This window comes from Salvelinus alpinus, chromosome 5 (assembly GCF_045679555.1).
Source record: "Salvelinus alpinus chromosome 5, SLU_Salpinus.1, whole genome shotgun sequence".
Taxonomy (NCBI): Eukaryota; Metazoa; Chordata; class Actinopteri; order Salmoniformes; family Salmonidae; genus Salvelinus; species Salvelinus alpinus.
The window spans coordinates 97,990,571-98,005,262 of NC_092090.1; the positions used below are offsets into that span (position 1 = coordinate 97,990,571).

General features: G+C 43.5%; 1 protein-coding gene across 4 annotated transcripts in view; it reads right to left on the reverse strand.

Moving 5' to 3' along the window:
- The window catches only part of LOC139577321 (AT-rich interactive domain-containing protein 3A-like), a 223,627-nt gene that overhangs the window by 8,766 nt on the left and 200,169 nt on the right, over positions 1-14,692 (reverse strand). For 2 of the 4 annotated variants that reach the window (XM_071404343.1, XM_071404341.1), the window contains 2 exons: positions 7,646-7,900; positions 6,259-6,348 (listed from right to left, as the gene is read on the reverse strand). In XM_071404343.1, the coding sequence (XP_071260444.1) occupies positions 6,259-6,348; positions 7,646-7,900 (345 nt within the window). Of the gene's footprint in view, positions 1-6,258; positions 6,349-7,630; positions 7,901-14,692 lie in introns of all 4 variants that reach the window. The other 2 variants (XM_071404342.1, XM_071404340.1) reach the window with 1 other exon arrangement.

Here is a 14,692-nt window from a genome sequence, read left to right on the forward strand (position 1 = left end):
TGTAGCAAACTATAGCCGAATCATCTTTAAGTTAATTTCTTTGGAAAGATAACTGCCACGTGATTCTCTGTCCATGTATAGGCAGCCTCCTCTATTTCAATGAGACTAGACATAATTGGTATAGTTGATCTCACACACCCAACTAGGAGAGGAGAGGTAGGCTACTCTATTTCAACGAGACTAGACATGTTGATCTCACACACCCAACTAGGAGAGGAGAGGAGAGGAGAGGAGAGGAGAGGAGAGGAGAGGAGAGGAGAGGAGAGGAGAGGAGAGGAGAGGAGAGGAGAGGAGAGGAAGGCTATTGAACGTGAAGCAGCGAAATGCTGAGAGTGTAAATAATGAACCAAAGAGTTTTATAAAAACAATATAGGTAGGCTAACACATGCAAAGCACAAATACGACCCAAATTATCTGTGGGACAACACAAATATTTTCATCTCAAATGTTGTCTGTCTGACCATCCTGTAGTTGTCTGTCTGACCACCCTGTAGTTGTCTGTCTGACCATCCTGTAGTTGTCTGTCTGACCACCCTGTAGTTGTCTGTCTGACCATCCTGTCCAACCCACAGAAAGACGCGGACTGCGCCGCAAGGATCTGAGTATGGTGTTTCACACACGGGGACTAAATATCATGGTGAAGGCGACTTCAACCACACAGTAGGTTTATTCTTTACTGTCTGCCTATCTTCAGGTAATTACCTCATCGCTCGAAGGCATTAGTGATGGTCATTCCGTCTCTTTTCAGTGAGTCGACTCGTTCGGCTCAACTCACCAAAAAAGAGCCGGCTCTTTTTGGCTCCCAAACGGCTCTTTAAAAAAATATATGTTTTGTATTTTTTCAAGTCAAACAGTTTGCGATAGTTTGACTATGATTGGTGTTAAAACAATTCTTATTAAATTAAGTCATACTCTACCTTAACCACAATGTATTTAAAAATGCATTGGTTTGTTATGATAAAGAATGCTATTAAACATGTGCATTTAAAGTATAACTTTTTAAAGTATATAAACAAAGTGCATATAAATGTAACAATTCAAAACGAATACAATCTGAACAACATAATAATAGAATATTGCACCATATCAAAGAAAAATAAATAACAATGTGCAAAACTGCAGCATCCCACTAAAACATTAAACTGGTCCCTCTTTTCTCTCTCTTATTTATTACCATGTTATAACCAGCAGCACACAGCAATGCTGACCATATTTTGCTTTTATGAGAGATTTGCATTCAGAAATGCAAGCTGCCTCACTTTCGAGGGTCTGATGCGGTTTCTTCTCCCAGTAATTATTTGTCCTGTTTTTGAGAAGACCCTCTCATAGGGAACGGATGTGGCCACTATGCAGAGTCTCCCTGTCATGACTTTAGTAAGCCGTGGGTAGACAGAGACCTTGTTCTTCCACCAGCCCAGAGGATCTGCAGATAGTTGGAGGGGCTCCATTATGGCATCTGCTGAGGGATTCCTTCGTGCTGCATCCCCAGTTGTTCTCTCGTCAAACAGCATCCAAACAGCAGACGTTTGTGGCACTACTGCTGGTGCTCCATCTGATCCCTCTTCTTCCTGTTGCCCTGGTGCCTGAGCCAGCTGACTGCTGGGGCTGTCCCTCCCTCTTCTTCCTGTTGCCCTGGTGCCTGAGTCAGCTGACTGCTGGGGCTGTCCCTCCCTCTTCTTCCTGTTGCCCTGGTGCCTGAGCCAGCTGACTGCTGGGGCTGTCCCTCCCTCTTCTTCCTGTTGCCCTGGTGCCTGAGCCAGCTGACTGCTGGGGCTGTCCCTCCCTCTTCTTCCTGTTGCCCTGGTGCCTGAGCCAGCTGACTGCTGGGGCTGTCCCTCCCTCTTCTTCCTGTTGCCCTGGTGCCTGAGCCAGCTGACTGCTGGGGCTGTCCCTCCCTCTTCTTCCTGTTGCCCTGGTGCCTGAGCCAGCTGACTGCTGGGGCTGTCCCTCCCTCTTCTTCCTGTTGCCCTGGTGCCTGAGCCAGCTGACTGCTGGGGCTGTCCCTCCCTCTTCTTCCTGTTGCCCTGGTGCCTGAGTCAGCTGACTGCTGGGGCTGTCCCTCCCTCTTCTTCCTGTTGCCCTGGTGCCTGAGCCAGCTGACTGCTGTGGCTGTCCCTCCCTCTTCTTCCTGTTGCCCTGGTGCCTGAGCCAGCTGACTGCTGGGGCTGTCCCTCCCTCTTCTTCCTGTTGCCCTGGTGCCTGAGCCAGCTGACTGTTGGGGCTGTCCCTCCCTCTTCTTCCTGTTGCCCTGGTGACTGAGCCAGCTGACTACTGGGGCTGTCCCTCCCTGCTGCTGAGGTTATTTGAATAACCTCATGAATCGCTCTGGCATCACTGAAGGCTAACTTCTTAAACCTGGGGTCAAGTGCAGCGGTTTCTGATAGCACGTGATTATATTCCATTCTGTGGAACTTTCTGTCCATTGATGAACATAGGGTGTCCATCAACTCTGTCACATGTCCTGTGGATACATTTGCTTCTCTCTGGCGGCTGGCTGTGATTCGCTGCAGACCCTTAAACAGGAGAATCATTTTTGAGGCTGTCACATAGCTGAAAAGAGAGAACAGTAACTTATTAGTTCAGGTTCATGTTTTGTCTACTGATACTACATTCTCATCTACTGCTCATATACATATATACAGTTGAAGTCGGAAGTTTACATCCACTTAGGTTGGAGTCATTAAAACTCGTTTTTCAACCACTCCACAAATGTCTTGTTAACAAACTATAGTTTTGGCAAGTCGGTTAGGACATCTACTTTGTGCATGACACAAGTAATTTCCCCAACAATTGTTTGCAGACAGATTATTTCACTTATAATTCACTGTATCACAATTCCAGTGGGTCAGAATTTTACATACACTAAGTTGACTGTGCCTTTAAACAGCTTGGAAAATTCCAGAAAATTATGTCATGGCTTTAGAAGATTCTAATAGTCTAATTGACATCACTTGAGTCAATTGGAGGTGTACCTGTGGATGTATTTCAAGGCCTACCTTCAAACTCAGTGCCTCTTTGCTTGACATCATAGGAAAATCTAAAGAAATCAGCCAAGACCTCAGAAATAAAATTGTAGACCTCCACAAGTCTGGTTCATCCTTGGGAGCAATTTCCAAACACCTGAAGGTACCACGTTCATCTGTACAAACAATAGTACGCAAGTATAAACACCATGGGACCATGCAGCCGTCATACCGCTCAGGAAGGAGACGCGTTCTGTCTCCTAGAGATGAATGTACATTGGTGCGAAAAGTGCAAATCAATCCCAGAACAACAGCATAGGACCTTGTGAAGATGCTGGAGGAAACAGGTACAAAAGTATCTATATCCACAGTAAAAACGAGTCCTATATCGACATAACCTGAAAGGCCGCTCAGCAAGGAAGAAGCCACTGCGCCAAAACCGCCATAAAAAAGCCAGACTACGGTTTGCAACTGCACATGGGGTCAAAGATCATACTTTTTGGAGAAATGTCCTCTGGTCTAATGAAACAAAAATAGAACTGTTTGGCCATAATGACCATCGTTATGTTTGGAGGAAAAAGGGGGAGGCTTGCAAGCTGAAGAACACCATCCCAACCGTGAAGCACGGGGGTGGCAGCATCACGTTGTGTGAGTGCTTTGCTGCAGGAGGGACTGGTGCACTTCACAAAATAGATGGCTTCATGAGGAAGTAAAATGATGTGGATATATTGAAGCAACATCTATAGACATCAATCAGTCACGAAGTTAAAGCTTGGTCGCAAACAAAGCCCTGACCTCAATCTAACAGAAGATTTGTGGGCAGAACTGAAAAAGCGTGTGCGAGCAAGGAGGCCTACAAACCTGACTCAGTTACACCAGCTCTGTCAGGAGGAATGGGCCCAAATTCACCCAACATATTGTAGGAAGCCAAAATGTTTGACCCAAGTTAAACAATTTAAAGGCAATGCTACTAAATACTAATTGAGTGTATGTAAACTTCTGACCCACTGGGAATGTGATGAAAGAAATAAAACCTGAAATAAATCATTATCTCTACTATTATTCTGACATTTCACATTCTTAAAATAAAGTGGTGATCCTAACTGACCTAAGACAGGGAATTTGTACTAGGATGAAATGTCAGGAGTTGTGAAAAACTGAGTTTAAATGTATTTGGCTAAGGGGTATGTACACTTCCTGACTTCAACTGTAATACTGGATTAAATAATGATGTAGTAATAACTGCTTACTGTACCTCTCTCCACTGATCTCCACGGTGACCTGCTCAAAGGGTTCCAGGACTCTGCACCTCTCTCCACTGATCTCCACAGTGACCTGCTCAAAGGGTTCCAGGACTCTGCACACCTCCTCCACCACCTCCCATTCCTCTTGGGTCAGAGCATCAACAGGTGCATTGACAATAGCCACGGTAGAGATGATGGCATCCTTTGACTCAAGAAACTGCTTCAACATATAAAATGTTGAATTCCACCCTGTAGTACAGTCTTGTTTAGGCCTCAGCTCAGGCATCTCCATCTAGTATTGTGTAGACTTTAGTTTTTCAGCACCTATTGTGCTCCTGTGGAAGTATTCCGCAGCTGCTGTCACTTTGTCCACAGTGGGCTTCATCACCTTCAGAGCATCTCTTACTATCAGGTTGATTGTGTGGGCAAGACATGGATGATGGGTCCATTTAAAAATGTTCATGGCTTTGGTTATGTTAGCTGCATTGTCGCTAACACAACACACCACTTTTCCATCTACTTGCCATTCTCTGGCCACTCTCAACAGTTCCTCTGCCAAGTTCTCTGAGGTGTGTCTGTTGCTGAACTCAAAGCAGTCCAGAAGACAGCTAGACATCGAAAAAATCTTCAAAGAAGTGACATGTAACCGACATGTAAGAAGTGGTTACCCTTGATGTCCATCAGTCAGTGGTAAGGCAAACTGCAGTAGCTTTTTGGACTCTTTCCCGCACTGAAGACTGTGCTCTCGTACAGTTGTGGAATAAGTGATTTTGAAAGGGTTTTCCTGCTTGGAATTGTGTACATTGGATTTAGACTATTGCTATAATTTCTAAAACCTCTGTCCTCCACGAACGAAAATGGCTGGAAATCGGTGTCAATCATTTTAGCCAATGCAATATCAATTTGGCCTCGTTTTGCTACAGACATAGACTTTGGCATAAACTGGTCCATAGAAGACTGCGCTGCTGTGGGTCGTGGAGTAGGCCTACTTGACTGAGTGGATACATCTCCACGTGTGGAGGTGCTGGCTCCACCACTACCACTAGCAGGCTCGCTAGTTTCTCGAAGCTCCGCTACAGCTAGCTTCACAGTTGGGTGCACAGTTCGCATATTCCGGTGTAGGTTGTGCGTAGAACCGGCTTCATATGAGATTTTGTTTTGGCAAATTCTACGCTGTGCTCTAACATTGTCTACGTTATAAAAATGCATCCAAATGCTACTGTGCCTCCGACTCATTTTCCAGCTGTTGTTTTCCCAGCTGTCCTTCCTCTCTCTCCTCGGCTGCTAAGTGTGTGACTGTGAGTGAGTTGGCTCGGCCCTCCCTCACGCACCTTTGGTTCATTGGTTGACACTGCGTGTCTGATTGACAGGAACAACAGGCGAGGCTGTTAGTCTGAGCAGACAGTCAGAACACTTGTGCGTGCGCTTGAGCATTTAGGCCTATATTATTTTATACATTTTTTTTCGTTCTTTGAATTAGTTAATTATATTCATTTAAATTTTATGATTATTCATATCTTATTTTTTTTATAAATAGATTCGGCTCTTCCGATAAGCGAGCCGGCTCCCTCCCGGGCTCTTAGAGCAGACTCGTTCGCGAACGACCAATCACTAGAAGGCAGAATAGGAGGTGGTGTGCGAGTGGGCGGGAGGAGTTGAGGGGAAACCGCCTTGGCCTCTCGTACATCTAAGACAATAAACCCCATCGACCTCCCAGCCTCTCTCCCTGGTACATCTAAGACAATAAACCCCCTCGACCTCCCAGCCTCCCATCCCTGGTACATCTAAGACAATAAACCCCCTCGACCTCCCAGCCTCCCATCCCTGGTACATCTAAGACAATAAACCCCCTCGACCTCCCAGGCTCCCATCCACAGCCTCAAATTCTGAGATATATATATAAAAAAAAAAAGTAAACTCTATTGGACTGCCACTTCATTACGATGGATTTTATAGCAAAGACATCAAATTGCATGGAGGACTAAGCGCCAGGGCGCTGCTATAACGTATTGAATTTCCTGCCTGAAACGGCAAACGGCCCCTCTATTTACCTGTGTAGACAACTCCATTTATTTCTATCGACATGTTGATGCTGCTAATGCCGCTGGTAGACAGGTTCAATGGAGTCTCTTGTCTATCATCTGTCAGGAGGCGAGAGAGAGAGAGAGAAAACTCAATATGAACATTTAAAAAGGGAACACAAGGAGCAGGAGAGAAGCGCTCGGCAGATTAATGGCGATAACTCCTAGAGTGACAGGTTACGGAGCAGTTTATTAGAGAGAGAGAGAGAGAGAGAGAGAGAGAGAGAGAGAGAGAGAGAGAGAGAGAGAGAGAGAGAGAGAGAGAGAGAGAGAGAGAGAGAGAGAGAGAGAGAGAGAGAGAGAGAGAGAGAGAGAGAGAGAGAGAGAGAGAGAGAGAGAGAGCGAGCGCTGTCAACAGATGTAGCAGTGATTTGTACATGTCAGTTATGGCCAATGGGTGATCTCCCTGAGGAGACTGTGACAGACGGATGAATCATAGCAGGCAGGCAGGAGAACTTGGATAGTAGTGTACTTGTGAAAACTATAAAATCACTATTACAGATGATTTTGCAGGCGTTCCCCAGCCTGGCGTATTTAATAATAGTGTTTTGATGACATCTGTAAATTACTGTTTACATGTTGGGTTGCAGCCCAGCCAGACCGGTCGGGTTGGCCGGCAGAGGAATTAACCAGTGAAAGATTCTGACTCATTCTACCATTAAGCTTTCGGAGAAAAGCCCACTATTATAACTAATCCCTGAGAGACAGTCATGCAGAGAGAGATGAAACCACACCTGAGCAGATAGGCCCCTCATTCTTCCTTCAGTCTCTATTAGTCAGTGATGTATGATTTATGGCTTGTCGTAAACACCGCCACGCTGAGAATCATCAACAGAGCGGGCGGGCGGACGGACGGCCGGCTGCAGCTTCTGACTCATGACTTCTAGTATTTCCCCCTCTGGTAAGGAAGTAGTATTTCTTCACAACAGTCATCAGACACCAGATTGCAGATTTTTATCAAGACACCAGACTGCAGAGTTTTATCAAGACACCAGACTGCAGATTTTTATCAAGACACCAGATTGCAGATTGCTTTATACACAATTAATAACGTAACTGTGTAGCTTTAGCCACAATTAATAATGTAACTGTGTTGCAAAGGGCCCCTCTATTGTAACTGTGTTGCTTTAGCCACAACTAATAACGTAAGTTACTTTATCCACAACTAATAACGTAACCGTGTAGCTTTATCCACAACTAATAACGTAACCGTGTAGCTTTATCCACAATTAATAACGTAACTGTGTTGCTTTGTCTCATCGCTCAGCCTCTCAGCCATATAGATACACTACACACGTAATGTAATAATATGCGTTTGAAAGTTAATAAAGTGTTATATTACCTCTGATCCTCTCACCTCTGTTGTTTAACTTGATGTTCATGGGCAGTCGTGTTGCCATGGCGAGGAGGTTCTGCTGAAGCGCATGCTGCACGAGCCTCTGTTGATCCATCAACATCCTCTTCTTCTCTGGCGGCTCCCCGCTCTCCGGCTTCTCCCTCAGCTGCTCCAACGCTGCAGCCGCCTGTCCTGCAGCCGCCCCGTGGTGCCCTCCCAGAGACACGGGCATCTCCCCAACACGGCCCGGCAGACCTCCCGACATCAGGCCATCCTCTGAGGGGAACACAAAGAAAAAAAGATACTTTTTCTTTCATTCGGATCTCAGAAATTCGTCTTTTGTTTTCAACCCCAGAATGAGCATTCTGTAGGCTACTGTAGGAATTGACATGGTCACAAACTGCTTATGAATGGCAGTAGAAGTGATTATGGATGGCAGTAGTAATGATTATGGATGGCAGTAGAAGTGATTATGGATGGCAGTAGAAGTGATTATGGATGGCAGTAGAAGTGATTATGGATGGCAGTAGTAATGATTATGGATGGCAGTAGTAATGATTATGGATGGCAGTAGAAGTGATTATGGATGGCAGTAGAAGTGATTATGGATGGCAGTAGATGTGATAATGAATGGCAGTAGAAGTGATTATGGATGGCAGTAGAAGTGATTATGGATGGCAGTAGAAATGATTATGGATGGCAGTAGAAGTGATTATGGATGGCAGTAGAAGTGATAATGGATGGCAGTAGTAATGATTATGGATGGCAGTAGAAGTGATTATGGATGGCAGTAGAAGTGATTATGGATGGCAGTAGAAATGATTATGGATGGCAGTAGTAATGATTATGGATGGCAGTAGAAATGATTATGGATGGCAGTAGTAATGATTATGGATGGAAGTAGAAATGATTATGGATGGCAGTAGAAGTGATTATGGATGGCAGTAGTAATGATTATGGATGGAAGTAGAAATGATTATGGATGGCAGTAGAAGTGATTATGGATGGCAGTAGAAGTGATTATGGATGGAAGTAGAAATGATTATGGATGGCAGTAGAAGTGATTATGGATGGCAGTAGAAGTGATTATGGATGGCAGTAGTAATGATTATGGATGGCAGTAGAAGTGATTATGGATGGCAGTAGAAGTGATAATGGATGGCAGTAGAAGTGATTATGGATGGCAGTAGAAGCATTAAGGAACTCACTAATGGTTATACTCTGGCTTGAAATGTCAGTGTGAAAAAGATTTGGCTATAGAGTACAAACAGACTGGTTCTTAGGCTATCCCTATGGTGCAATACTACAAGTTGCATCTCTCTCTCTCTCTCTCTCTCTCTCTCTCTCTCTCTCTCTCTCTCTCTCTCTCTCTCTCTCTCTCTCTCTCTCTCTCTCTCTCTCTCTCTCTCTCTCTCTCTCTCTCTCTCTCTTTCTCTCTCTCGTCGGAGTGCATGCTGGGAGTGAGTCGTCAAGCAGGAGTGATTGTGAGAGCGAATGTAATTTCTTTTCACTCTATTGGGTTTTGGTATGTAGATATATATATATATACATTAGTTTAGTTGTTTTAAGGGTATATTGTTTAACTATCATTAAGCACGTATAAGGGTGGTGGGATCGTTGAGGTTGTTTGTTTGTTTTTTCGCGAGGGCACAACCAGCGGGTGGGGCTGGTTGGAATGGCCACTCGAGGAAGTGTAGAGTTTGAAAAACTAAGCCGGAGGCATGGGGTAAAGATTCCAGCCGCGGCAGGGTGTTCAGTAGAAGAATGTAGCCTGGCTGTGGGTGCTATCATTGGGTATGATAGCATCAAATCAGCCTCAAGGATGAATAGCGCTGTAGTGATCTTTTTAGATTCTATTGAAAAGGTGAATAAAATAGTCGAGACGGGTGTTGTGTTGCGGGAGGCACAGACGCAAGTATTTCCGCTTATGAATCCGGCGAAAAAAGTGATACTGTCTAACGTGCCACCTTTTGTTAGAGATGAAATATTGGAGCGAGAGTTATCTCGTCATGGTCAAATCGTATCTACAATAAAGAAAGTTCTTTTTGGATGCAAATCTCCGTTGCTGAAACATGTCGTGTCTCATAGGAGACAAGTGCATATGATTTTAAAAAAGGACGTAGATGAACTGAATTTAGCGTTCAGTTTTAAGATTGATGGATTTGATTATGTATTTTATGCTTCGACGGAATCAATGAAATGCTTTGGTTGTGGAAAAGAGGGGCATTTGGTGCGCAGTTGTCCCGAGAATGAGCGCGCTGAGACCGGTAGTGGTTATAGTGCTGGTGCAAATAACGCACCACCGCGAAGGGATGAACATGCTAAGGGTGCAGGGGAAGGGAGAAGGTGGGCAGATGTGGTTGGAAAAGTAGGAGAAGAAGGCATTGTGGATAAGGTGGAAATCGTGGTAGATCAGAAAAAAGAGGGAGGGGAAACAGGTGGTGAGATTGCGACTGCCGTCGCTGAGGTGGTGCTGGAAAATGAAATTGGAGGGCAAGAGGAGATTGAAATAACGGAAAAAGAAGCAGATGTTTTCAAAATACCTAGGAGTAAAAGGAAGAACGTAAGGGGGGGTGAAGGGTCTAGTTCTAAGAGAAAGGTAGAGAGTGATAAATCAGTTGAAGATGAACAAGTGGTAGAGATGGTGGAGTTTTCTTCTGGGGAGGATAGCGAGAGTGAGTCTTCTGACGCGTCACAACAATGTAGCGAGACAAATGGGATAGAAGGGAGATATGGAATTGAGAAGATACGTCAATTTCTGAAGTTGACAAAAGGGAAGAAATATATGCAGGATTACAATGTAACTGATTTTTTCCCTGAAAGTGAATTGTTTATTGAATCAGCAAAGTTTCTGATGTCAAAAATTACAGGAGGAGGGTTGAAAAGCCCTGAAATTGCTAGACTCAAGAAAGTGGTCACGAGAGTGATAAGTGATGTAAATTCGAAAGAAAATGAAAGAGTTCAGTTGCAGTTTTAACTCTGTAAAGAGATGTGGTGGCTGTATCATCATCTGTATATTTTTTTCATCCATGAGCAGTTTTAAGATTTCTTCTTTAAACGTAAATGGGGCAAGAGATGGTAAAAAAAGAGCCATGGTGTATGAGTTAATTAGGGGAAAGGGAAGTGACATAATTTTTCTACAAGAAACGCATAGTAATTTGGAAAATGAAGTCATGTGGCAACAGGAGTGGGGTGGGACAGTGGTGTGTAGTCATAAAAACTCAAAAAGTGGGGGGGTGGCTATTTTGTTCTCAAAAGGGTTTTTGCCTTTGTCTTATGAGATTGAGGAGATAGTTGAGGGGAGGTTATTAAAAGTCAGAGCAAGGTATGAAAACATCACTATGTGTCTGATAAATGTATATGCCCCAGTGGTGACAGTTGAGAGGGTATGTTTTTTAGAGACATTATCAAATACCATTGAGAAATGTAATAAAGAGGATTATTTATTTATTGCTGGGGATTTCAACTGCACAGTCAGCGATTTAGATAGAAATCACCAAGAACCTCATATAGCCTCAAGGACTTTTTTAAAACGCCTTATTGTAACACATGAATTGTGTGATATTTGGCGGAGTCAACATGGAGGAACAAGGCAGTACACCTGGGCGCATGTGAGAGAGAACATCATTTCTATGGCTAGGTTAGATAGGTTTTATTGTTTTGAGCATCAATCTCAGGTTTGTAAATCAAGTGTGATAACCCCAGTGGGATTTTCTGATCATTGTTTAATAACAGAGGTGGTGTTCATTAATGATGTAAAACCCAAAAGTGCATACTGGCATTTTAATACAACTTTATTGAGTGATGCTCATTTCAGGAAATGTTTCAGTTTTTTGTGGGAGAGGTGGAGGTCTCAAAAGGCCAGTTTTATATCACTTCAACAGTGGTGGGATATAGGGAAAATCCAGATTCAACAATTCTGTAATCAATACACGAGGAATGTCACCAAGGATATCACCAGATCAATGAAAGCCTTAGAGGTTGAAATAGTGGAACTCATGACGTTGGTTGAGACCACAGGAGATCGAGGCCATACTCAGGCCCTCAAGAGGAGAAAAGCTGCATTGGCAGACCTGCTGGGTATCAGAGCACAGGGGGCATTGGTGAGAAGTAAGTTTCAGGGAATATCTGAAATGGATGCCTCATCCAAGTTTTTCTTTGGTTTAGAGAAAAAGAATGGACAAAGAAAAATTATTCATTGTCTCAAATCAGCTGTTGGACAAGAGCTCACTAGCCCGAGTGAAATTAGAAAGAGGGCAGTAGAGTTCTATGCTGAGCTCTATAAGTGTGAGTACAAAGAGGATAAAACAGTGACACAACAGTTCTTTGATGGGCTCCCAAAGGTGGCTGCAGAAGCTCAGGTTGAGCTGGAGCAACCATTGTCTTTGCAGGAGTTATACACTGCATTAAAAGGCATGGAAAATGGAAGGGCACCAGGCATTGATGGGCTTCCCGTTGACTTTTTTAAGTCTTTTTGGGCTATGTTGGGAGAGGATTGGCTAGCAGTAGTTAATGATAGTTTAACCGGAGGGTTACTACCAATAAGCTGCAGAAGGGCTGTCCTCACCCTATTGCCCAAAAAGGGTGACCCTAGGGAGGTGAAGAACTGGAGGCCGGTGGCTTTATTGTGCACTGATTATAAGATATTGTCAAAGGCTTTGTCCAACAGGCTGAGGGAGGTGATGGGGCAAATCATACATACGGACCAGTCCTACTGTGTTCCTGGCAGGCAGATAGGGGATAACATTTCTCTGATTCGTGATTTTTTGGACGTCTCTAAGGCTATTGGGTTGGATGCTGGTCTAATTTCAATTGATCAGGAAAAGGCATTTGACCGAGTTGAACATAAATATTTATGGCACACGCTTGAGGCGTTTGGGTTCAGCTCGGGTTTTATTGCCATGATAAAGGTGATATATGGTGACATTGAAAGTGTATTGAAAGTTAACGGTGGTTTGAGTGCTCCTTTTAAAGTGTGTAGAGGTATTCGGCAGGGATGTTCTTTGTCAGGGATGTTGTATGCCATTGCTATAGAGCCACTACTAAATAGCATTAGAAGTCGCATTGAAGGGGTGTACCTTTCAGAGGATATTCCTCCTATTCGTCTCTCAGCCTATGCTGATGATGTAGTTGTGTTAGTGAAAAATCAAGCGGAGGTGGATAGTTTGAGTATAATGGTTGATCGTTTTAGGGGAATATCCTCTGCAAAGGTAAATTGGGAAAAGAGTTGTGCTTTACAGATTGGGAAATGGGCTGGAGGGATCATGGTTTTGCCAGGGGGGCTAGAATGGTGTAAGGGAGGTTTTAAGTATCTTGGAGTGTACCTAGGAGATGAGGGGACTATGGAAAAGAATTGGAGTGGGGTGGTTGAAATGGTGGAAGGGAGGATGAGGAGATGGCGTTGGTTATTATCTCGTATGTCATATAGGGGGCGCACTATTATAGTTAATAATGTGATTGCCTCTGCACTGTGGCATCGGTTGTCAGTTTTAGAACCACCATCTGGCCTTCTGGCTAAGATACAGGCAATTATTGTGGATTTCTTTTGGGATAAATATCATTGGGTTCCACAAAGTGTTTTGTATTTATCAAAAGAGGAGGGGGGACAAGGTCTTGTACATCTTGCTAGTAGAGCTGCTGCTTTCCGGTTTCAGTTTATTCAAAGGTTGCTTTATGGACCGGAAAATGTGGTGTGGAGAGGGGTGGCAGGTCTTGTATTACAGAGGGTTGGAGGATTAGGATTAAAGAAGGCTTTATTTCTGGTTGATAGTAGACAGATTTCTAGGGAGGGAGTACCTCCGTTTTACAGAGGCCTTCTCAGAGTGTGGAGTATAATGAAGGTGTCCAGACGAAATTCAGCGGAGTCAGTGCATTGGCTGTTGGAGGAACCGCTGGTGTATGGAGCAAGACTGGATTGTACAACTGCAGCTGTTCCACATTTCTCCAAGATTCTGGTGAAGGGCAAAATAATCACCTTAAAACAGTTAATGGCCATGGCTGGGCCCGCCTTAATGGATGGAAGACGGGTGGCTGAACATTTGGGGATGAGGTCGGAAAGGATTGTCGGACAAATGTTGGGGAGCTGCAGGAAGGCTCTGTCAGCAGAAGAGTGGGGTATGCTTAGTAACCACAAGAAGAATATACAAGATGAAGACGTCTCATTTCCAAGACTAGGGATTACACCAAATATCTCAGAGTCAGAAAGAAAGGTGTTATTGATGGATTTGAGAGGGTTGGAGGAGGTGAGTTTGGATGAGGTGAATGGGAAGGACTTGTATAGGGGGTGTGTCAAGGTGTTGAACAAAGATAAATTGAAAAATAGAAAAGACACTCCATGGAGAGTAAAATTGGGCATTGATGATAAAGTAAAGCCAGAATGGAGAGCACTGTACAAGCCACCGTTACAAAAGGGTACTGGTGATATGCAATGGAGGGTTTTACATGGTATAATTGCAGTTAATGCTTTTATATCTGTTATTAACTCAGATGTTAGAGATGGATGTCCTTTTTGTAATATAAGAGAAACTATTTTTCACTGTTTTATGGAGTGTGAGAGGATAAAACCTCTATTGGAAATGCTGGAATCTTTGTTTAAAGCTGTAGGGGAGGTTTTCAATAACACTGTTTTTATTTTGGGGTTCAGATATAGTAAGCAACAGAAAAGAAAATGTCAAATGTTAAATTTTATTTTGGGACAAGCTAAGATGTCCATTTTTCTGAGTAGGAAACATAAGATAGAAACGGGATATGGGCAGGATGTAAGATGTGTTTTTAAAGGATTAGTGAAAGCAAGAATAAAAGTAGATTTTGAGTTCTTCTCAGCTGTAAAAGATCTCATATTGTTTGAGGAGAAGTGGGCATACGAAGGAGCGCTTTGTTTTGTAGAGGAGGGGAAATTATTTTTTGCTGAAGAAATAAGTTGAATGTAGATGGTATGTATTTATTTATTTTTCGTTTAGGAATTACATTTGTTGATTCATTTCTGAAAAGACAGTGTGTCATTATTTGTGTTAACATTTGAGTATAAAATAAAGGTTTTATAAAAACTCAACAAAAAAAAAAAAACTC